General features: G+C 51.2%; 4 protein-coding genes across 4 annotated transcripts; all 4 read right to left on the bottom strand.

Annotated features, from left to right (window-relative positions):
- Positions 1-258: 258 nt before the first annotated feature.
- Positions 259-1,814, bottom strand: LOC111609905 (mucin-5AC-like; the record flags this gene model as incomplete). Its single annotated transcript, XM_023341195.1, has 2 exons — positions 259-306; positions 828-1,814. Coding segments are annotated over 2 exons (1,035 nt in total), but the record flags the coding sequence as incomplete, so codon positions are not given.
- A 1,906-nt stretch (positions 1,815-3,720) lies between these two features.
- Positions 3,721-5,744, bottom strand: LOC111609906 (mucin-2-like; the record flags this gene model as incomplete). The annotated part of the gene is made up of 2 exons (XM_023341196.1): positions 3,721-3,783; positions 4,725-5,744. Coding segments are annotated over 2 exons (1,083 nt in total), but the record flags the coding sequence as incomplete, so codon positions are not given.
- Positions 5,745-7,976: 2,232 nt separating this feature from the next.
- Positions 7,977-11,687, bottom strand: LOC111609907 (mucin-2-like; the record flags this gene model as incomplete). Its single annotated transcript, XM_023341197.1, has 3 exons — positions 7,977-8,337; positions 8,401-9,782; positions 10,296-11,687. Coding segments are annotated over 3 exons (3,135 nt in total), but the record flags the coding sequence as incomplete, so codon positions are not given.
- Positions 11,688-14,054: 2,367 nt separating this feature from the next.
- LOC111609908 (mucin-2-like) lies at positions 14,055-21,728 on the bottom strand (the record flags this gene model as incomplete). The annotated part of the gene is made up of 4 exons (XM_023341198.1): positions 14,055-14,765; positions 18,456-19,367; positions 19,959-20,759; positions 21,156-21,728. Coding segments are annotated over 4 exons (2,997 nt in total), but the record flags the coding sequence as incomplete, so codon positions are not given.
- Between the last annotated feature and the right edge of the window lie 712 nt (positions 21,729-22,440).

Here is a 22,440-nt window from a genome sequence, read left to right on the forward strand (position 1 = left end):
AAAATCATTAAATATGATGATGATTTTTTCAAAAATTACATTTTCTTGTGCTCCCACTTGTTGCCCTACACACTGCATGTTCTGTGTTGGTGGAACGTTGGCACTACTTTCAGTATTTAAACTTAAGTGATACACAAAAAAGAAATGAAAAAAGAACTTGTTGATTTATGAACAGCTAAGTCTGTTTACTGAACATATTTTGTAAACACCATAAGGCCTTACTTAAGCAAAGTACTACAATTCCTTGTTACTTCACATTCATACACATACCCTTTTGACAGCCTTGAGGACTGTAAACTTCTCCAGCTACACACAAACACACATAGGTGTGGTCATCACGTTCCTCACAGGTGCTTCCACCGAGGCATGGATTTGAAGCACATGCATCTTTAAAATTGAGATAAGAAACACAAAGGTACGATGTCAGAATTTCATGATTTAATTAAGTAATTTCAGCTATGTTAATGAAACTATGTGTGCTAAATTGTGTATATTTGTAAAGTAGAAAACATACTTGGAGGGTGTGTAAATGTCGTTTCTCCTGCTATAGCAGTTGAAGTTGCTGCGTTTGTTGTTGGAGCTGTTGTAGTTGTGTTTTGAGCAGGTGTGCTTTTCGTTATTGCCACAGAGGTTGTAATTGGAGCTGCAGTGGTTGTGGTTGGAGTTGCTGTAGTTGTGGTCGAAACTGCTGTGCTTGTGGTTGGCCCTTCAGTTGTTGTTGTTGGTGCTGCTGTAGTTGTGGTTGGTGCCGCTGTCGTGGTTGGAACTGCTGTTGTTGTGGTTGGAGCTGCTGCGGTGGTTGTTGGTGCTGCTGTAGTTGTGGTTGCTGCTGCTGTCGTTGTTGTTGGTGCTCCTGTTTGTGTGGTTGCATCTGCAGTAGTTGTTGTTGATGTTGCTGAAGTTGTGGTTGGTGCTGCTGTTATTGGCGTAGGAGTTACTATCGTTGTGGTTGGTACTGCTGTGGTGGTTGTTGGTGCTGCTGTGGTGGATGTTGGAACTGCTGTGGTTGTTGTTGTTGGTGCTGTAGTTGTGGTTGCAGCTGCTGTAGTTGTCGTTGCAGCTGCTGTAGTTGTGGTTAGTACCGCTGTTGCTGTGGTTGGAACTGCTGTGGTAGTTGTTGGTGCTGCTGTAGTTGTGGTTGCAGCTACTGTCGTTGTTGTTTGTACTCCTGTTGTTGTGGTTGCATCTGCAGTAGTTGTTGATGCTACTGTAGTTGTGGTTGGTGCTGCTGTCGTCGTGGTTGGAACTGCTGTGGTGGTTGTTGGAGCTGCAGATGTTGTGGTGGGACCTGGAGTGGTTGCTGCTGCTGAGGTTGTAGATAGAGTAGCTGTGGTTTTAATTGGCGATCCTGTGATTGTAGTCAGAGTTGTGGTAGGAACTACTGTGGTTGTAGTTGGAGCTTCAGTTGCAGGAGTTGGGGTTGGAGTTGTTGTGGTTGGAGCTGCAGTGCTTGTGGTTGCAGCTGCTGTTGTTGTGGTTGCAGCTGCTGTAGTTGTCGTCGGAGCGACTGTTGTTGTGGTAGGTGATGCTGTGGTTGTGGTGGGAGCTGCAGTTGCAGTAGTTGGAGTTGCTGTGGTTGTGGTTGGAGCTGCTGTGGTTGTGGTGGGAGCTGCAGTTGCAGTAGTTGGAGTTGCAGTTGTTGTGGTTGGAGCTGCAGTGCTTGTGGTTGCAGCTGCTGTGGTTGTGGTTGGAGCTGCTGTGCTTATGGTTGGAGTTGCTCTAGTTGTGGTCGCAGTTGGTGTAGTTGTGGTTGGAGCTGCTGTGTTTGTGGTAGGAGCTGCTGTAGTTGTCGTAGGAGCTACTGTTGTTGTGGTTGGAGCAGATGTGGTGGTTGTTGGTGCTGCTGAAGTTGTGGTTGCAGCTGCTGTAGTTGTCGTTGCAGCTGCAGTAGTTGTGGTTGGTACCGCTGTTGTTGTGGTTGGAACTGCTATGGTTGTCGTTGGTACTGCTGTAGTTGTGGTTGCTGCTACTGTCATTGTTGTGGTTGCATCTGCAGTAGTTGTTGATGCTACTGTGGTTGTGGTTGGAGCTGCTGTGGTTGTGGTAGGAGATGCTGTGGTTGTGGTTGGAGCTGCTGTTGTTGTGGTAGGAGATGCTGTGGTTGTGGTTGGAGTTGCTCTAGTTGTGGTCGCAGTTGGTGTAGTTGTGGTCGGAGCTGCTGTGGTTGTGGTAGGAGATGCTGTGGTTGTGGTCGGAGCTGCTGTGCTTGTGGTTGGAGCTGCTGTTGTTGTGGTAGGAGATGCTGTGGTTGTGGTTGGAGCTGCTGTGTTTGTGGTTGGAGTTGCTCTAGTTGTGGTCGCAGTTGGTGTAGTTGTGGTCGGAGCTGCTGTGGTTGTGGTAGGAGATGCTGTGGTTGTGGTCGGAGCTGCTGTGGTTGTGGTTGGAGCTGCTATTGTTGTGGTAGGAGATGCTGTGGTTGTGGTTGGAGCTGCTGTGTTTGTGGTTGGAGTTGCTCTAGTTGTGGTCGCAGTTGCTGTAGTTGTGGTCGGAGCTGCTGTGGTTGTGGTAGGAGATGCTGTGGTTGTGGTTGGAGCTGCTGTGTTTGTGGTTGGAGTTGCTCTAGTTGTGGTCGCAGTTGCTGTAGTTGTGGTCGGAGCTGCTGTGGTTGTGGTTGGTCCTTCTGTAGTCGTGGTTGCAGCTGCTGTAGTTGTGGTTGGAGCTGCTGTGGTGGTTGTTGGTGCTTCTGTAGTTGTGGTAGGTGCTGCTGTTGTTGTGGTACGTGCTGCTGTTGTTGTGGTTGGAACTGCTGTGGTTGTTGTTGGTGCTTCTGTCTTTGTGGTTGGTACTGCTGTGGTGGTTGTTGGACCTGCTGTGTTTGTTGTTGGTGCTGCTGTAGTTGTGGTTGCAGCTGCTGTAGTTGTGGTTGGTACTGCTGTGGTGGTTGTTGGACCTGCTGTGTTTGTTGTTGGTGCTGCTGTTGTTGTGGTTGGAGCTGCTGTGATGGTTGTTGGTGCTGTTGTAGTTGTCTTAGGAGCTACTGTTGTTGTGGTTGGAGCAACTGTGGTGGTTGTTGGTTCTGCTGTAGTTGTGGTTGGAACTGCTGTGGTGGTTGTTGGAGCTGCAGATGTTGTGGTGGGACCTGGAGTGGTTGCTGCTGCTGTGGTTGTAGATAGAGTAGCTGTGGTTTTAATTGGCGATCCTGTGATTGTAGTCAGAGTTGTGGTAGGAACTACTGTGGTTGTAGTTGGAGCTGCAGTTGCAGTAGTTGGGGTTGAAGTTGTTGTGGTTGCCGCTGCTGTAGTTGTCGTCGGAGCGACTGTTGTTGTGGTTGGACCTGCTGTGGTGGTTGTAGGTGCTGCTGTGGTTGTGGTCGGAGTTGCTGTGGTCGTGGTAGGAGATGCTGTGGTTGTGGTTGGAGTTGCTCTAGTTGTGGTCGCAGTTGGTGTAGTTGTGGTCGGAGCTGCTGTGGTTGTGGTAGGAGATGCTGTGGTTGTGGTAGGAGATGCTGTGGTTGTGGTGGGAGCTGCAGTGCTTGTGGTTGCAGCGGCTGTGGTTGTGGTTGGAGCTGCTGTGTTTGTGTTTGGAGTTGCTCTAGTTGTGGTCGCAGTTGGTGTAGTTGTGGTCGGAGCTGCTGTTGTTGTGGTAGGAGATGCTGTGGTTGTGGTGGGAGCTGCAGTTGCAGTAGTTGGAGTTGCAGTTGTTGTGGTTGGAGCTGCAGTGCTTGTGGTTGCATCTGCTGTGGTTGTGGTTGGAGCTGCTGTGCTTGTGTTTGGAGTTGCTCTAGTTGTGGTCGCAGTTGGTGTAGTTGTGGTTGGAGCTGCTGTGCTTGTGGTTGGAGTTGCTCTAGTTGTGGTCGCAGTTGGTGTAGTTGTTGTCGGAACTGCTGTGGTTGTGGTGGGAGCTGCAGTGCTTGTGGTTGCAGCTGTTGTGGTTGTGGTTGGAGCTGCTGTGTTTGTGTTTGGAGTTGCTCTAGTTGTGGTCGCAGTTGGTGTAGTTGTGTTCGGAGCTGCTGTGGTTGTGGTAGGAGATGCTGTGGTTGTGGTGGGAGCTGCAGTTGCAGTAGTTGGAGTTGCAGTTATTGTGGTTGGAGCTGCAGTGCTTGTGGTTGCAGCTGCTGTGCTTGTGGTTGGAGTTGCTCTAGTTGTGGTCACAGTTGGTGTAGTTGTGGTCGCAGCTGCTGTGGTTGTGGTTGGTCCTTCTGTAGTCGTGGTTGCAGCTGCTGTAGTTGTGGTTGGAGCTGCTGTGGTGGTTGTTGGTGCTGCTGTAGTTGTGCTTGGTGCTGCTGTGGTTGTTTTTGGAACTGCTGTGGTTGTTGTTGCTGCTTCTGTCGTTGTGGTTGCAGCTGCTGTAGTTGTCGTTGCAGCTGCTGTAGTTGTGGTTGGTACCACTGTTGTTGTGGTTGGAGCTACTGTGGTTGTTGGAGCTGCTGTGGTGGTTGTTGGTGCTGCTGTAGTTGTGGTTGGAACTGCTGTGGTTGTTGTTGATGCTTCTGTAGTTGTGGTAGGTGCTGCTGTTGTTGTGGTTGGAACTGCTGTGGTTGTTGTTGGTGCTTCTGTCTTTGTGGCTGGTACTGCTGTGGTGGTTGTTGGACCTGCTGTGTTTGTTGTTGGTGCTGCTGTCGTTGTGGTTGGAACTGCTGTGGTTGTTGTTGGTGCTGCTGTAGTTGTAGTTGCAGCTGCTGTTGTTGTGGTTGGAGCTGCTGTGGTTTTGGTTGGTGCTGCTGTTGTTGTCGTAGGAGCTACTGTGGTGGTTGTTGGTGCTGTTGTAGTTGTCTTAGGAGCTACTGTTGTTGTGGTTGGAGCAACTGTGGTGGTTGTTGGTTCTGCTGTAGTTGTGGTTGGAACTGCTGTGGTGGTTGTTGGAGCTGCAGATGTTGTGGTGGGACCTGGAGTGGTTGCTGCTGCTGTGGTTGTAGATAGAGTAGCTGTGGTTTTAATTGGCGATCCTGTGATTGTAGTCAGAGTTGTGGTAGAAACTACTGTGGTTGTAGTTGGAGCTGCAGTTGCAGTAGTTGGGGTTGGAGTTGTTGTGGTTGCCTCTGCTGTAGTTGTCGTCGGAGCGACTGTTGTTGTGGTTGGACCTGCTGTGGTGGTTGTAGGTGCTGCTGTGGTTGTGGTCGGAGTTGCTGTGGTCGTGGTAGGAGATGCTGTGGTTGTGGTGGGAGCTGCAGTGCTTGTGGTTGCAGCTGCTGTGGTTGTGGTTGGAGCTGCTGTGTTTGTGTTTGGAGTTGCTCTAGTTGTGGTCGGAGCTGCTGTTGTTGTGGTAGGAGATGCTGTGGTTGTGGTGGGAGCTGCAGTTGCAGTAGTTGGAGTTGCAGTTGTTGTGGTTGGAGCTGCAGTGCTTGTGGTTGCAGCTGCTGTGGTTGTGGTTGGAGCTGCTGTGCTTGTGTTTGGAGTTGCTCTAGTTGTGGTCGCAGTTGGTGTAGTTGTTGTCGGAACTGCTGTGGTTGTGGTGGGAGCTGCAGTGCTTGTGGTTGCAGCTGTTGTGGTTGTGGTTGGAGCTGCTGTGTTTGTGTTTGGAGTTGCTCTAGTTGTGGTCGCAGTTGGTGTAGTTGTGTTCGGAGCTGCTGTGGTTGTGGTAGGAGATGCTGTGGTTGTGGTGGGAGCTGCAGTTGCAGTAGTTGGAGGTGCAGTTGTTGTGGTTGGAGCTGCAGTGCTTGTGGTTGCAGCTGCTGTGCTTGTGGTTGGAGTTGCTCTAGTTGTGGTCACAGTTGGTGTAGTTGTGGTCGCAGCTGCTGTGGTTGTGGTTGGTCCTTCTGTAGTCGTGGTTGCAGCTGCTGTAGTTGTGGTTGGAGCTGCTGTGGTGGTTGTTGGTGCTGCTGTAGTTGTGCTTGGTGCTGCTGTGGTTGTTTTTGGAACTGCTGTGGTTGTTGTTGCTGCTTCTGTCGTTGTGGTTGCAGCTGCTGTAGTTGTCGTTGCAGCTGCTGTAGTTGTGGTTGGTACCACTGTTGTTGTGGTTGGAGCTACTGTGGTTGTTGGATCTGCTGTGGTGGTTGTTGGTGCTGCTGTAGTTGTGGTTGGAACTGCTGTGGTTGTTGTTGATGCTTCTGTAGTTGTGGTAGGTGCTGCTGTTGTTGTGGTTGGAACTGCTGTGGTTGTTGTTGGTGCTTCTGTCTTTGTGGTTGGTACTGCTGTGGTGGTTGTTGGACCTGCTGTGTTTGTTGTTGGTGCTGCTGTCGTTGTGGTTGGAACTGCTGTGGTTGTTGTTGGTGCTGCTGTAGTTGTAGTTGCAGCTGCTGTTGTTGTGGTTGGAGCTGCTGTGGTTTTGGTTGGTGCTGCTGTTGTTGTCGTAGGAGCTACTGTGGTGGTTGTTGGTGCTGTTGTTGTTGTCTTAGGAGCTACTGTTGTGGTGGTTGGAGCAACTGTGGTGGTTGTTGGTTCTGCTGTAGTTGTGGTTGGAACTGCTGTGGTGGTTGTTGGTGCTTCTGTAGTTGTGGTTGGTCCTGCTGTCGTAGTGGTTGGAACTGCTGTGGTGGTTGTTGGAGCTGCAGATGTTGTGGTGGGACCTGGAGTGGTTGCTGCTGCTGTGGTTGTAGATAGAGTAGCTGTGGTTTTAATTGGCGATCCTGTGATTGTAGTCAGAGTTGTGGTAGGAACTACTGTGGTTGTAGTTGGAGCTGCAGTTGCAGTAGTTGGGGTTGAAGTTGTTGTGGTTGCCGCTGCTGTAGTTGTCGTCGGAGCGACTGTTGTTGTGGTTGGACCTGCTGTGGTGGTTGTAGGTGCTGCTGTGGTTGTGGTCGGAGTTGCTGTGGTCGTGGTAGGAGATGCTGTGGTTGTGGTGGGAGCTGCAGTGCTTGTGGTTGCAGCTGCTGTGGTTGTGGTTGGAGCTGCTGTGTTTGTGTTTGGAGTTGCTCTAGTTGTGGTCGGAGCTGCTGTTGTTGTGGTAGGAGATGCTGTGGTTGTGGTGGGAGCTGCAGTTGCAGTAGTTGGAGTTGCAGTTGTTGTGGTTGGAGCTGCAGTGCTTGTGGTTGCAGCTGCTGTGGTTGTGGTTGGAGCTGCTGTGCTTGTGTTTGGAGTTGCTCTAGTTGTGGTCGCAGTTGGTGTAGTTGTTGTCGGAACTGCTGTGGTTGTGGTGGGAGCTGCAGTGCTTGTGGTTGCAGCTGTTGTGGTTGTGGTTGGAGCTGCTGTGTTTGTGTTTGGAGTTGCTCTAGTTGTGGTCGCAGTTGGTGTAGTTGTGTTCGGAGCTGCTGTGGTTGTGGTAGGAGATGCTGTGGTTGTGGTGGGAGCTGCAGTTGCAGTAGTTGGAGGTGCAGTTGTTGTGGTTGGAGCTGCAGTGCTTGTGGTTGCAGCTGCTGTGCTTGTGTTTGGAGTTGCTCTAGTTGTGGTCACAGTTGGTGTAGTTGTGGTCGCAGCTGCTGTGGTTGTGGTTGGTCCTTCTGTAGTCGTGGTTGCAGCTGCTGTAGTTGTGGTTGGAGCTGCTGTGGTGGTTGTTGGTGCTGCTGTAGTTGTGCTTGGTGCTGCTGTGGTTGTTTTTGGAACTGCTGTGGTTGTTGTTGCTGCTTCTGTCGTTGTGGTTGCAGCTGCTGTAGTTGTCGTTGCAGCTGCTGTAGTTGTGGTTGGTACCACTGTTGTTGTGGTTGGAGCTACTGTGGTTGTTGGAGCTGCTGTGGTGGTTGTTGGTGCTGCTGTAGTTGTGGTTGGAACTGCTGTGGTTGTTGTTGATGCTTCTGTAGTTGTGGTAGGTGCTGCTGTTGTTGTGGTTGGAACTGCTGTGGTTGTTGTTGGTGCTTCTGTCTTTGTGGTTGGTACTGCTGTGGTGGTTGTTGGACCTGCTGTGTTTGTTGTTGGTGCTGCTGTCGTTGTGGTTGGAACTGCTGTGGTTGTTGTTGGTGCTGCTGTAGTTGTAGTTGCAGCTGCTGTTGTTGTGGTTGGAGCTGCTGTGGTTTTGGTTGGTGCTGCTGTTGTTGTCGTAGGAGCTACTGTGGTGGTTGTTGGTGCTGTTGTAGTTGTCTTAGGAGCTACTGTTGTGGTGGTTGGAGCAACTGTGGTGGTTGTTGGTTCTGCTGTAGTTGTGGTTGGAACTGCTGTGGTGGTTGTTGGTGCTTCTGTAGTTGTGGTTGGTCCTGCTGTCGTAGTGGTTGGAACTGCTGTGGTGGTTGTTGGAGCTGCAGATGTTGTGGTGGGACTTGGAGTGGTTGCTGCTGCTGTGGTTGTAGATAGAGTAGCTGTGGTTTTAATTGGCGATCCTGTGATTGTAGTCAGAGTTGTGGTAGGAACTACTGTGGTTGTAGTTGGAGCTGCAGTTGCAGTAGTTGGGGTTGGAGTTGTTGTGGTTGCCTCTGCTGTAGTTGTCGTCGGAGCGACTGTTGTTGTGGTTGGACCTGCTGTGGTGGTTGTAGGTGCTGCTGTGGTTGTGGTCGGAGTTGCTGTGGTCGTGGTAGGAGATGCTGTGGTTGTGGTGGGAGCTGCAGTGCTTGTGGTTGCAGCTGCTGTGGTTGTGGTTGGAGCTGCTGTGTTTGTGGTTGGAGTTGCTCTAGTTGTGGTCGCAGTTGGTGTAGTTGTGGTCGGAGCTGCTGTGGTTGTGGTAGGAGATGCTGTTGTTGTGGTTGGAGTTGCTCTAGTTGTGGTCGCAGTTTGTGTAGTTGTGGTGGGAGCTGCAGTTGCAGTAGTTGGAGTTGCAGTTGTTGTGATTGGAGCTGCAGTGCTTGTGGTTGCAGCTGCTGTGGTTGTGGTTGGAGCTGCTGTGTTTGTGGTTGGAGTTGCTCTAGTTGTGGTCGCAGTTGGTGTAGTTGTGGTCGGAGCTGCTGTGGTTGTGGTAGGAGATGCTGTGGTTGTGGTGGGAGCTGCAGTTGCAGTAGTTGGAGTTGCAGTTGTTGTGGTTGGAGCTGCAGTGCTTGTGGTTGCATCTGCTGTGGTTGTGGTTGGAGCTGCTGTGCTTGTGGTTGGAGTTGCTCTAGTTGTGGTCGCAGTTGGTGTAGTTGTGGTTGGAGCTGCTGTGCTTGTGGTTGGAGTTGCTCTAGATGTGGTCGCAGTTGGTGTAGTTGTTGTCGGAACTGCTGTGTTTGTGGTAGGAACTGCTGTAGTTGTCGTAGGAGCTACTGTTGTTGTGGTTGGAGCAGATGTGGTGGTTGTTGGTGCTGCTGATGTTGTGGTTGCAGCTGCTGTAGTTGTCGTTGCAGCTGCAGTAGTTGTGGTTGGTACCGCTGTTGTTGTGGTTGGAACTGCTATGGTTGTCGTTGGTACTGCTGAAGTTGTGGTTGCTGCTACTGTGGTTGTTGTGGTTGCATCTGCAGTAGTTGTTGATGCTACTGTGGTTGTGGTTGGAGCTGCTGTGGTTGTGGTAGGAGATACTGTGGTTGTGGTGGGAGCTGCAGTGCTTGTGGTTGCAGCTGCTGTGGTTGTGGTTGGAGCTGCTGTGTTTGTGTTTGGAGTTGCTCTAGTTGTGGTCGCAGTTGGTGTAGTTGTGGTCGGAGCTGCTGTGGTTGTGGTAGGAGATGCTGTGGTTGTGGTGGGAGCTGCAGTTGCAGTAGTTGGAGTTGCAGTTGTTGTGGTTGGAGCTGCAGTGCTTGTGGTTGCAGCTGCTGTGGTTGTGGTTGGAGCTGCTGTGTTTGTGGTTGGAGTTGCTCTAGTTGTGGTCGCAGTTGGTGTAGTTGTGGTCGGAGCTGCTGTGGTTGTGGTAGGAGATGCTGTGGTTGTGGTGGGAGCTGCAGTTGCAGTAGTTGGAGGTGCAGTTGTTGTGGTTGGAGCTGCAGTGCTTGTGGTTGCAGCTGCTGTGCTTGTGGTTGGAGTTGCTCTAGTTGTGGTCACAGTTGGTGTAGTTGTGGTCGCAGCTGCTGTGGTTGTGGTTGGTCCTTCTGTAGTCGTGGTTGCAGCTGCTGTAGTTGTGGTTGGAGCTGCTGTGGTGGTTGTTGGTGCTGCTGTAGTTGTGCTTGGTGCTGCTGTGGTTGTTTTTGGAACTGCTGTGGTTGTTGTTGCTGCTTCTGTCGTTGTGGTTGCAGCTGCTGTAGTTGTCGTTGCAGCTGCTGTAGTTGTGGTTGGTACCACTGTTGTTGTGGTTGGAGCTACTGTGGTTGTTGGAGCTGCTGTGGTGGTTGTTGGTGCTGCTGTAGTTGTGGTTGGAACTGCTGTGGTTGTTGTTGATGCTTCTGTAGTTGTGGTAGGTGCTGCTGTTGTGGTTGGAACTGCTGTGGTTGTTGTTGGTGCTTCTGTCTTTGTGGTTGGTACTGCTGTGGTGGTTGTTGGACCTGCTGTGTTTGTTGTTGGTGCTGCTGTAGTTGTGGTTGCAGCTGCTGTAGTTGTGGTTGGTACTGCTGTGGTGGTTGTTGGACCTGCTGTGTTTGTTGTTGTTGCTGCTGTTGTTGTGGTTGGAGCTGCTGTGATGGTTGTTGGTGCTGTTGTAGTTGTCTTAGGAGCTACTGTTGTTGTGGTTGGAGCAACTGTGGTGGTTGTTGGTTCTGCTGTAGTTGTGGTTGGAACTGCTGTGGTGGTTGTTGGAGCTGCAGATGTTGTGGTGGGACCTGGAGTGGCTGCTGCTGTGGTTGTAGATAGAGTAGCTGTGGTTTTAATTGGCGATCCTGTGATTGTAGTCAGAGTTGTGGTAGGAACTACTGTGGTTGTAGTTGGAGCTGCAGTTGCAGTAGTTGGGGTTGAAGTTGTTGTGGTTGCCGCTGCTGTAGTTGTCGTCGGAGCGACTGTTGTTGTGGTTGGACCTGCTGTGGTGGTTGTAGGTGCTGCTGTGGTTGTGGTCGGAGTTGCTGTGGTCGTGGTAGGAGATGCTGTGGTTGTGGTTGGAGTTGCTCTAGTTGTGGTCGCAGTTGGTGTAGTTGTGGTCGGAGCTGCTGTGGTTGTGGTAGGAGATGCTGTGGTTGTGGTAGGAGATGCTGTGGTTGTGGTGGGAGCTGCAGTGCTTGTGGTTGCAGCGGCTGTGGTTGTGGTTGGAGCTGCTGTGTTTGTGTTTGGAGTTGCTCTAGTTGTGGTCGCAGTTGGTGTAGTTGTGGTCGGAGCTGCTGTGGTTGTGGTAGGAGATGCTGTGGTTGTGGTGGGAGCTGCAGTTGCAGTAGTTGGAGTTGCAGTTGTGGTTGGAGCTGCAGTGCTTGTGGTTGCAGCTGCTGTGGTTGTGGTTGGAGCTGCTGTGTTTGTGGTTGGAGTTGCTCTAGTTGTGGTCGCAGTTGGTGTAGTTGTGGTCGGAGCTGCTGTTGTTGTGGTAGGAGATGCTGTGGTTGTGGTGGGAGCTGCAGTTGCAGTAGTTGGAGTTGCAGTTGTTGTGGTTGGAGCTGCAGTGCTTGTGGTTGCAGCTGCTGTGGTTGTGGTTGGAGCTGCTGTGCTTGTGTTTGGAGTTGCTCTAGTTGTGGTCGCAGTTGGTGTAGTTGTGGTTGGAGCTGCTGTGCTTGTGGTTGGAGTTGCTCTAGTTGTGGTCGCAGTTGGTGTAGTTGTTGTCGGAACTGCTGTGGTTGTGGTGGGAGCTGCAGTGCTTGTGGTTGCAGCTGTTGTGGTTGTGGTTGGAGCTGCTGTGTTTGTGTTTGGAGTTGCTCTAGTTGTGGTCGCAGTTGGTGTAGTTGTGTTCGGAGCTGCTGTGGTTGTGGTAGGAGATGCTGTGGTTGTGGTGGGAGCTGCAGTTGCAGTAGTTGGAGGTGCAGTTGTTGTGGTTGGAGCTGCAGTGCTTGTGGTTGCAGCTGCTGTGCTTGTGGTTGGAGTTGCTCTAGTTGTGGTCACAGTTGGTGTAGTTGTGGTCGCAGCTGCTGTGGTTGTGGTTGGTCCTTCTGTAGTCGTGGTTGCAGCTGCTGTAGTTGTGGTTGGAGCTGCTGTGGTGGTTGTTGGTGCTGCTGTAGTTGTGCTTGGTGCTGCTGTGGTTGTTTTTGGAACTGCTGTGGTTGTTGTTGCTGCTTCTGTCGTTGTGGTTGCAGCTGCTGTAGTTGTCGTTGCAGCTGCTGTAGTTGTGGTTGGTACCACTGTTGTTGTGGTTGGAGCTACTGTGGTTGTTGGAGCTGCTGTGGTGGTTGTTGGTGCTGCTGTAGTTGTGGTTGGAACTGCTGTGGTTGTTGTTGATGCTTCTGTAGTTGTGGTAGGTGCTGCTGTTGTTGTGGTTGGAACTGCTGTGGTTGTTGTTGGTGCTTCTGTCTTTGTGGTTGGTACTGCTGTGGTGGTTGTTGGACCTGCTGTGTTTGTTGTTGGTGCTGCTGTCGTTGTGGTTGGAACTGCTGTGGTTGTTGTTGGTGCTGCTGTAGTTGTAGTTGCAGCTGCTGTTGTTGTGGTTGGAGCTGCTGTGGTTTTGGTTGGTGCTGCTGTTGTTGTCGTAGGAGCTACTGTGGTGGTTGTTGGTGCTGTTGTAGTTGTCTTAGGAGCTACTGTTGTTGTGGTTGGAGCAACTGTGGTGGTTGTTGGTTCTGCTGTAGTTGTGGTTGGAACTGCTGTGGTGGTTGTTGGTGCTTCTGTAGTTGTGGTTGGTCCTGCTGTCGTAGTGGTTGGAACTGCTGTGGTGGTTGTTGGAGCTGCAGATGTTGTGGTGGGACCTGGAGTGGTTGCTGCTGCTGTGGTTGTAGATAGAGTAGCTGTGGTTTTAATTGGCGATCCTGTGATTGTAGTCAGAGTTGTGGTAGGAACTACTGTGGTTGTAGTTGGAGCTGCAGTTGCAGTAGTTGGGGTTGGAGTTGTTGTGGTTGCATCTGCTGTTGTTGTGGTTGCAGCTGCTGTACTTGTTGTCAGAGCGACTGTTGTTGTGGTTGGACCTGCTGTGGTGGTTGTTGGTGCTCCTGTGGTTGTGGTTGGTACCACTGTCGTTGTGGTTGGAACTGCTGTGGTTGTTGTATCAGCTGCTGTAGTTGTGGTTGAAGCTGCTGTGGTGGTGGTTGGTGCTGCTGTTGTTGTCGTAGGAGCTACTGTTGTGGTTTTAGCAGCTGTGGTGGTTGTTGGTGCTTCTGTAGTTGTGGTTGGAGCTGCTGCAGTTGTCGCTGCAACTGCTGTAGTTGTTGTTGGAGCTGCTGTGGTGGTTGTTGGAACTGCTGTGGTTGTGGCAGGAGCTGCTGTAGTTGTAGTAGGAGCTAATGTTGTTGTGGTTGGAGCAGCTGTGGTGGTTGTTGGTTCTGCTGTAGTTGTGGTTGGAACTGCTGTTGTTGTGGTTTTAGCAGCTGAGGTTGTTGTTGGTGCTTCTGTAGTTGTGGTTGGAGCTACTGTGGTGGTTGTTGGTGCTGCTGTGGTGGATGTTGGAACTACTGTGGTTGATGATGGTGCTGTTGTAGTTGTGGTTGCAGCTGCTGTAGTTGTTGCAGCTGCTGTAGTTGTGGTTGGTACTGCTGTCGTTGTGGTTGGAACTGCTGTGGTTGTTGTTGGAGCTGCTGTAGTTGTGGTTGAAGCTGCTGTGGTGGTGGTTGGTGCTGCTGTTTTTGTCATAGGAGCTACTGTTGTTGTGGTTGGAGCTGCTGTGGTGGTGGATGGTGCTGCTGTTGCTGTCGTAGAAGCTACTGTTGTTGTGGTTGGATCAGCTGTTTTGGTTGTTGGTGCTTCTGTTGTTGTGGTTGCAGCTGCTGTAGTTGTCGTCGTAGCTGCTGTAGTTGTGGTTGGAACTGCTGTGGTTGTTGTATCAGCAGCTGTGGTGGTTGTTGGTGCTTCTGTAGTTGTGGTTGGAGCTGCTGTAGTTGTAGTTGCAGCTGCTGTAGTTGTGGTTGGTACCGCTGTCGTTGTGGTTGGTACTGCTGTGGTGGTGGTTGGTGCTGCTGTAGTTGTTGTTGGAGCTGCTGTGGTGGTGGTTGGTTCTGCTGTTGTTGTCGTAGGAGCTACTGTTGTGGTTGGAGCAGCTGTGGTTGTTGTTGGTGCTTCTGTAGTTGTGGTTGGAACTGCTGTGGTTGTTGTATCAGCTGCTGTAGTTGTGGTTGGAGCTGCTGTGGTGGTGGTTGGTGCTGCTGTTGTTGTCGTAGGAGCTACTGTTGTTGTTGTTGGAGCAGCTGTTGTGGTTGTTGGTGCTTCTGTAGTTGTGGTTGCAGCTGCTGTAGTTGTCGTAGGAGCTACTGTTGTTGTGGTTGGTGCAGCTGTTGTGGTTGTTGGTGCTTCTGTAGTTGTGGTTGCAGCTGCTGTAGTTGTGGTTGGTACAGCTGTCGTTGTGGTTGGAACTGTTGCGGTTGTTGTTGGTGCTGCTGTAGTTTTTGTTGGAGCTGCTGTGGTGGTTGTTGGAACTGCTGTGGTGGTTGTTGGAGCTGCTGTGGTGGTGGTTGGTGTTGCTGTTGTTGTGGTTGCAGCTGCTGTAGTCGTGGTTGGAGCTGCTGTGGTGGTTGTTGGAACTGCTGTGGTTGTGGTAGGAGCTGCTGTTGTAGTGGTTGGAGCTGCTGTTGTGGTGGTTGGTGCTGCTGTAGTTGTTGTTGGATCTGCTGTGGTGGTTGTTGGTTCTGCTGTAGTTGTTGTTGCAGCTGCTGTAGTTGTGGTTGGTACAGCTGTCGTTGTGGTTGGAACTGTTGTGGTTGTTGTTGGTGCTGCTGTAGTTGTTGTTGGAGCTGCTGTGGTGGTTGTTGGAACTGCTGTGGAGGTTGTTGGAGCTCCTGTGGTGGTGGTTGGTGTTGCTGTTGTTGTGGTTGCAGCTGCTGTAGTTGTGGTTGGAGCTGCTGTGGTGGTTGTTGGAACTGCTGTGGTTGTGGTAGGAGCTGCTGTTGTTGTGGTTGGAGCTGCTGTGGTGGTGGTTGGTGCTGCTGTAGTTGTTGTTGGATCTGCCGTGGTGGTTGTTGGTTCTGCTGTAGTTGTTGTTGCAGCTGCTGTAGTTGTGGTTGGTACAGCTGTCGTGGTTGGAACTGTTGTGGTTGTTGTTGGTGCTGCTGTAGTTGTTGTTGGAGCTGCTGTGGTGGTTGTTGGAACTGCTGTGGTGGTTGTTGGAGCTGCTGTGGTGGTGGTTGGTGTTGCTGTTGTTGTGGTTGCAGCTGCTGTTGTTGTGGTTCGAGCAGCTGTGGTGGTTGTTGGTGCGTCTGTAGTTGTCGTTGCAGCTGCTGTAGTTGTGGTTGGTACCGCTGTCGTTGTGGTTGGAACTGCTGTGGTTGTTTTTGGTGCTTCTGTCGTTGTGGTTGGTACTGCTGTGGTGGTTGTTGGAGATGCTGTGGTGGTGGTTGGTGCTGCTGTTGTTGTCGTAGGAGCTACTGTTGTTGTGGTTGGTGCAGCTGTTGTGGTTGTTGGTGCTTCTGTAGTTGTGGTTGCAGCTGCTGTAGTTGTGGTTGGTACAGCTGTCGTTGTGGTTGGAACTGTTGTGGTTGTTGTTGGTGCTGCTGTAGTTGTTGTTGGAGCTGCTGTGGTTGTGGTAGGAGCTGCTGTGGTGGTTGTTGGAGATGCTGTGGTGGTGGTTGGTGCTGCTGTTGTTGTCGTAGGAGCTACTGTTGTTGTGGTTGGTGCAGCTGTTGTGGTGGTTGGTGCTGCTGTAGTTGTTGTTGGATCTGCTGTGGTGGTTGTTGGTTCTGCTGTAGTTGTTGTTGCAGCTGCTGTAGTTGTGGTTGGTACAGCTGTCGTTGTGGTTGGAACTGTTGTGGTTGTTGTTGGTGCTGCTGTAGTTGTTGTTGGAGCTCCTGTGGTGGTTGTTGGAACTGCTGTGGTGGTTGTTGGAGCTGCTGTGGTGGTGGTTGGTGTTGCTGTTGTTGTGGTTGCAGCTGCTGTAGTTGTGGTTGGAACTGCTGTGGTTGTTGTTGGTGCTTCTGTCGTTGTCGTAGGAGCTACTTTTGTTGTGTTTGGAGCAGCTGTTGTGGTGGTTGGTGCTGCTGTAGTTGTTGTTGGATCTGCTGTGGTGGTTGTTGGTTCTGCTGTAGTTGTTGTTGCAGCTGCTGTAGTTGTGGTTGGTACAGCTGTTGTTGTGGTTGGAACTGTTGTGGTTGTTGTTGGTGCTGCTGTAGTTGTTGTTGGAGCTGCTGTGATGGTTGTTGGAACTGCTGTGGTGGTTGTTGGTGCTTCTGTAGTTATGGTTGGAGCTGCTGTAGTTGTCGTTGCAGCTGCTGTAGTTGTGGTTGGAACTGCTGTGTTTGTTGTTGGTGCTTCTGTCGTTGTCGTAGGAGCTACTGTTGTTGTGGTTGGAGCAGCTGTGGTGGTTGTTGGTGCGTCTGTAGTTGTCGTTGCAGCTGCTGTAGGTGTGGTTGGTACCGCTGTCGTTGTGGTTGGAACTGCTGTGGTGGTTGTTGGAGATGCTGTGCTGGTGGTTGGTGCTGCTGTTGTTGTCGAAGGAGCTACTGTTGTTGTGGTTGGTGCAGCTGTTGTGGTTGTTGGTGCTTCTGTAGTTGTGGTTGCAGCTGCTGTAGTTGTGGTTGGTACAGCTGTCGTTGTGGTTGGAACTGTTGTGGTTGTTGTTGGTGCTGCTGTAGTTGTTGGAGCTGCTGTGGTGGTTGTTGGAACTGCTGTGGTGGTTGTTGGAGCTGCTGTGGTGGTGGTTGGTGTTGCTGTTGTTGTCGTAGGAGCTGCTGTAGTTGTGGTTGGAGCTGCTGTGGTGGTTGTTGGTACTGTTGTGGTTGTTGTTGGTGTTGCTGTAGTTGTTGCAGCTGCTGTTGTTGTCGTAGGAGCTACTGTTGTTGTGGTTGGAGCTGCTGTGGTGGTGGTTGGTGCTGCTGTTGTTGTCGTAAGTGCTATTGTTGTTGTGGTTACAGCAGCTGTTGTGGTTGGTGGTGCTTCTGTAGTTGTGGTTGCAGCTGCTGTAGTTGTCGTAGGAGCTACTGTTGTTGTGCTTGGAGCAGCTGTTGTGGTTGTTGGTGCTTCTGTAGTTGAGGTTGGTACTGCTTTGGTGGTTGTTGGAGCTGCTGTGATGGTGGTTGGTGCTGCTGTTGTTGTCGTAGGAGCTACTGTTGTTGTGGTTGGAGCAGCTGTTGTGGTTGTTGGTGCTTCTGTATTCGTGGTTGCAGCTGCTGTAGTTGTGGTTGGTACAGCTGTCGTTGTGGTTGGAACTGCTGTGGTAGTTGTTGGTGCTGCTGTAGTTGTTGGAGCTGCCATGGTGGTTGTTGGAACTGCTGTGGTTGTGGTAGTAGCTGCTGTAGTTGTCATAGGATCTACTGTTGTTGTGGTTGCAGCTGCTGTAGTTGTGGTTGGTTCTGCTGTAGTTGTGGTTTGAACTGCTGTTGTCGTGGTTGGAGCAGCTGTGGTGGTTGTTGGAGCAGCTGTGGTGGTTGTTGGAGCAGCTGTTGTGGTGGTTGGTGCTTCTGTAGTTGTGGTTGCAGCTGCTGTAGTTGTGGTTGGAACTGCTGTGGTTGTTGTTGGTGCTTCTGTCGTTGTGGTTGGTACTGCTGTGGTGGTTGTTGGAGCTGCTGTGGTGGTGGTTGGTGCTGCTGTTGTTGTCGTAGGAGCTACTGTTGTGGTTGGAGCAGCTGTTGTGGTTGTTGGTCCTTCTGTAGTTGTGGTTGCAGCTGCTGTAGTTGTGGTTGGTACACCTGTCGTTGTGGTTGGAACTGCTGTGGTAGTTGTTGGTGCTGCTGTAGTTGTTGTTGGAGCTGCTGTGGTGGTTGTTGGAACTGCTGTGGTTGTGGTAGGAGCTGCTGTAGTTGTCGTAGGATCTACTGTTGTTGTGATTGGAGCAGCTGTGGTGGTTGTTGGTTCTGCTGTTGTTGTGGTTGGAGCAGCTGTGGTGGTTGTTGGTGCTTCTGTAGTTGTGCTTGTAGCTTCTGTGGTGGTTGTTGGTGCTGCTGTGGTGGATGTTGGAACTACTGTGGTTGTTGTTGGTGCTGCTGTAGTTGTGGTTGCAGCTGCTGTAGTTGTGGTTGGTGCTGCTGTGGTTGTGGTTGAAACTGCTGTGGTTGTTGTTGCAGCTTCTGTAGTTGTGGTTGGAGCTGCTGTGGTGGTTGTTGGTCCTGCTGTAGTTGTGGTTGGAACTGCTGTGGTGGTTGTTGCAGCTGCTGTAGTTGTGGTTGGTACCGCTGTAGTCGTGGTTGGAACTGCTGTGGTTGTTGTTGCAGCTGCTGTAGTTGTGGTTGGAGCTGCTGTGGTGGTGGTTGGTGCTGCTGTTGTTGTCGTAGGAGCTACTGTAGTTGTGGTTGGAGCAGCTGTGGTGGTTGTTGGTGTTTCTGTAGTTATGGTTGGAGCTGCTGTAGTTGTCGTTGCAGCTGCTGTAGTTGTGGTTGGAACTGCTGTGGTTGTTGTTGTTGCTTCTGTCGTTGTGATTGGTACTGCTGTGGTGGTTGTTGGAGCTGCTGTGGTGGTGGTTGGTGCTGATGTTGTTGTCGTAGGAGCTACTGTTGTGGTTGGAGTAGCTGTTGTGGTTGTTGGTGCTTCTGTAGTTGTGGTTGCAGCTGCTGTAGTTGTGGTTGGAGCTGCTGTGGTGGTGGTTGGTGCTGCTGTTGTAGTCGTAGGAGCTACTGTTGTTGTGGTTGGAGCAGCTGTGGTGGTTGTGGGTGCTTCTGTAGTTGAGGTAGCAGCTGCTGTAGTTGTCGTTGCAGCTGCTGTAGTTGTAGTTGGAACTGCTGTGGTTGTTGTTGGTGCTTCTGTCGTTGTGGTTGGTACTGCTGTTTTTGTTGTTGGAGCTGCTGTGGTGGTTGTTGGAACTGCTGTGGTTGTGGTAGGAGCTGCTGTAGTTGTCGTAGGATCTACTGTTGTTGTGGTTGGAGCAGCTGTGGTGGTTGTTGGTGCTTCTGTAGTTGTGGTTGCAGCTGCTGTAGTTGTGGTAGGTACAGCTGTCGTTGTGGTTGGAACTGCTGTTGTAGTTGTTGGTGGTGCTGTAGTTGTTGTTGGAGCTGCTGTGGTGGTTGTTGGAACTGCTGTGGTTGTGGTAGGAGCTGCTGTAGTTGTCGTAGGATCTACTGTTGTTGTCGTTGGAGCAGCTGTGATGGTTGTTGGTTCTGCTGTAGTTGTGGTTGGAACTGCTGTTGTTCTGGTTGGAGCAGCTGTGGTGGTTGTTGGTGCTTCTGTGGTGGATTTTGGAACAACTGTGGTTGTTGTTGGTGCTGCTGTAGTTGTGGTTGCAGCTGCTGTAGTTGTGGTTGGTGCTGCTGTGGTTGTGGTTGGAACTGCTGTGGTGGTGGTTGGTGCTGCTGTTGTTGTGGTTGCAGCTGCTGTAGTTGTGGTTGGAGCTGCTGTGGTGGTTGTTGGAACTGCTGTGGTTGTGGTAGGAGCTGCTGTTGTTGTGGTTGGAGCTGCTGTGGTGGTGGTTGGTGGTGCTGTTGATGTCGTAGGAGCTACTGTTGTTGTGGTTGGAGCAGCTGTGGTGGTTGTTGGTGCGTCTGTAGTTGTCGTTGCAGCTGCTGTAGTTGTAGTTGGTACCGCTGTCGTTGTGGTTGGAACTGCTGTGGTGGTTGTTGGAGATGCTGTGGTGGTGGTTGGTGCTGCTGTTGTGGTTGTTGGTGCTTCTGTAGTTGTGGTTGCAGCTGCTGTAGTTGTGGTTGGTACAGCTGTCGTTGTGGTTGGAACTGTTGTGGTTGTTGTTGGTGCTGCTGTAGTTGTTGGAGCTGCTGTGGTGGTTGTTGGAACTGCTGTGGTGGTTGTTGGAGCTGCTGTGGTGGTGGTTGGTGTTGCTGTTGTTGTCGTAGGAGCTGCTGTAGTTGTGGTTGGAGCTGCTGTGGTGGTTGTTGGTACTGTTGTGGTTGTTGTTGGTGTTGCTGTAGTTGTTGCAGCTGCTGTTGTTGTCGTAGGAGCTACTGTTGTTGTGGTTGGAGCTGCTGTGGTGGTGGTTGGTGCTGCTGTTGTTGTCGTAAGTGCTATTGTTGTTGTGGTTACAGCAGCTATTGTGGTTGGTGGTGCTTCTGTAGTTGTGGTTGCAGCTGCTGTAGTTGTCGTAGGAGCTACTGTTGTTGTGGTTGGAGCAGCTGTTGTGGTTGTTGGTGCTTCTGTAGTTGAGGTTGGTACTGCTGTGGTGGTTGTTGGAGCTGCTGTGATGGTGGTTGGTGCTGCTGTTGTTGTCGTAGGAGCTACTGTTGTTGTGGTTGGAGCAGCTGTTGTGGTTGTTGGTGCTTCTGTATTCGTGGTTGCAGCTGCTGTAGTTGTGGTTGGTACAGCTGTCGTTGTGGTTGGAACTGCTGTGGTAGTTGTTGGTGCTGCTGTAGTTGTTGGAGCTGCCGTGGTGGTTGTTGGAACTGCTGTGGTTGTGGTAGTAGCTGCTGTAGTTGTCGTAGGAGCTACTGTTGTGGTTGGAGCAGCTGTTGTGGTGGTTGGTGCTTCTGTAGTTGTGGTTGCAGCTGCTGTAGTTGTGGTTGGAGCTGCTGTGGTGGTGGTTGATGCTGCTGTTGTAGTCATAGGAGCTACTTTTGTTGTGGTTGGAGCAGCTGTGGTGGTTGTTGGTGCTTCTGTAGTTGTGGTTGGAGCTGCTGTAGTTGTCGTTGCAGCTGCTGTAGTTGTGGTTGGAACTGCTGTGGTTGTTGTTGGTGCTTCTGTCATGGTTGGTACTCCTGTGGTGGTTGTTGGAGCTGCTGTGGTGGTGGTTGGTGCTGCTGTTGTTGTCGTAGGAGCTACTGTTGTGGTTGGAGCAGCTGTTGTGGTTGTTGGTCCTTCTGTAGTTGTGGTTGCAGCTGCTGTAGTTGTGGTTGGTACACCTGTCGTTGTGGTTGGAACTGCTGTGGTAGTTGTTGGAGCTGCTGTGGTGGTTGTTGGAAATGCTGTGGTTGTGGTAGGAGCTGCTGTAGTTGTCGTAGGATCTACTGTTGTTGTGATTGGAGCAGCTGTGGTGGTTGTTGGTTCTGCTGTAGTTGTGGTTGGAGCAGCTGTGGTGGTTGTTGGTGCTTCTGTAGTTGTGGTTGGAGCTTCTGTGGTGGTTGTTGGTGCTGCTGTGGTGGATGTTGGAACTACTGTGGTTGTTGTTGGTGCTGCTGTAGTTGTGGTTGCAGCTGCTGTAGTTGTGGTTGGTGCTGCTCTGGTTGTGGTTGAAACTGCTGTGGTTGTTGTTGCAGCTTCTGTAGTTGTGGTTGGAGCTGCTGTGGTGGTTGTTGGTCCTGCTGTAGTTGTGGTTGGAACTGCTGTGGTGGTTGTTGCAGCTGCTGTAGTTGTGGTTGGTACCGCTGTAGTCGTGGTTGGAACTGCTGTGGTTGTTGTTGCAGCTGCTGTAGTTGTGGTTGGAGCTGCTGTGGTGGTGGTTGGTGCTGCTGTTGTTGTCGTAGGAGCTACTGTAGTTGTGGTTGGAGCAGCTGTGGTGGTTGTTGGTGTTTCTGTAGTTATGGTTGGAGCTGCTGTAGTTGTCGTTGCAGCTGCTGTAGTTGTGGTTGGAACTGATGTGGTTGTTGTTGGTGCTTCTGTCGTTGTGGTTGGTACTGCTGTGGTGGTTGTTGGAGCTGCTGTGGTGGTGGTTGGTGCTGATGTTGTTGTCGTAGGAGCTACTGTTGTGGTTGGAGTAGCTGTTGTGGTTGTTGGTGCTTCTGTAGTTGTGGTTGCAGCTGCTGTAGTTGTGGTTGGAGCTGCTGTGGTGGTGGTTGGTGCTGCTGTTGTAGTCGTAGGAGCTACTGTTGTTGTGGTTGGAGCAGCTGTGGTGGTTGTTGGTGCTTCTGTAGTTGTGGTAGCAGCTGCTGTAGTTGTCGTTGCAGCTGCTGTAGTTGTAGTTGGAACTGCTGTGGTTGTTGTTGGTGCTTCTGTCGTTGTGGTTGGTACTGCTGTTTTTGTTGTTGGAGCTGCTGTGGTGGTTGTTGGAACTGCTGTGGTTGTGGTAGGAGCTGCTGTAGTTGTCGTAGGATCTACTGTTGTTGTGGTTGGAGCAGCTGTGGTGGTTGTTGGTGCTTCTGTAGTTGTGGTTGCAGCTGCTGTAGTTGTGGTAGGTACAGCTGTCGTTGTGGTTGGAACTGCTGTTGTAGTTGTTGGTGGTGCTGTAGTTGTTGTTGGAGCTGCTGTGGTGGTTGTTGGAACTGCTGTGGTTGTGGTAGGAGCTGCTGTAGTTGTCGTAGGATCTACTGTTGTTGTGGTTGGAGCAGCTGTGGTGGTTGTTGGTGCTTCTGTGGTGGATTTTGGAACTACTGTGGTTGTTGTTGGTGCTGCTGTAGTTGTGGTTGCAGCTGCTGTAGTTGTGGTTGGTGCTGCTGTGGTTGTGGTTGGAACTGCTGTGGTTGTTGTTGCAGCTGCTGTAGTTGTGGTTGGAGCTACTGTTGTGGTCAGAGCAGCTGTGGTGGTTGTTGGTGCTTCTGTAGTTGTGGTTGGTACTGCTGTGGTGGTTGTTGGAGCTGCTGTTGTGGTGGTTGGTGCTGCTGTGGTGGTGGTTGGTGCTGCTGTGGTGGTTGTTGGAGCTGCTGTCGTTGTGGTTGGAACTGCTGTGGTTGTGGTTGGAACTGCTGTGGTTGTTGTTGGTGTTGCTGTAGTTGTTGTTGCAGCTGCTGTAGTTGTGGTTGGAGCTGCTGTGGTGGTTGTTGGTTCTGCAGTAGTTGTGGTTGGAACTGCTGTTAATGTGGTTGGAGCTGCTGTGGTGGTGGTTGGTGCTGCTGTAGTTGTTGTTGGATCTGCTGTGGTGGTTATTGGTTCTGCTGTAGTTGTTGTTGCAGCTGCTGTAGTTGTGGTTGGAGCTGCTGTGGTGGTTGTTGGTTCTGCTGTGGTTGTTGTTGGAACTGCTGTGGTTGTGGTTGGAACTGCTGTGGTTGTTGTTGGTGTTGCTGTAGTTGTCGTAGGAGCTACTGTTGTTGTGGTTGGAGCTGCTGTGGTGGTGGTTGGTGCTGCTGTTGTCGTAGGA

This window comes from Xiphophorus maculatus, chromosome 10 (assembly GCF_002775205.1).
Source record: "Xiphophorus maculatus strain JP 163 A chromosome 10, X_maculatus-5.0-male, whole genome shotgun sequence".
In the NCBI taxonomy this organism is placed as follows: domain Eukaryota; kingdom Metazoa; phylum Chordata; class Actinopteri; order Cyprinodontiformes; family Poeciliidae; genus Xiphophorus; species Xiphophorus maculatus.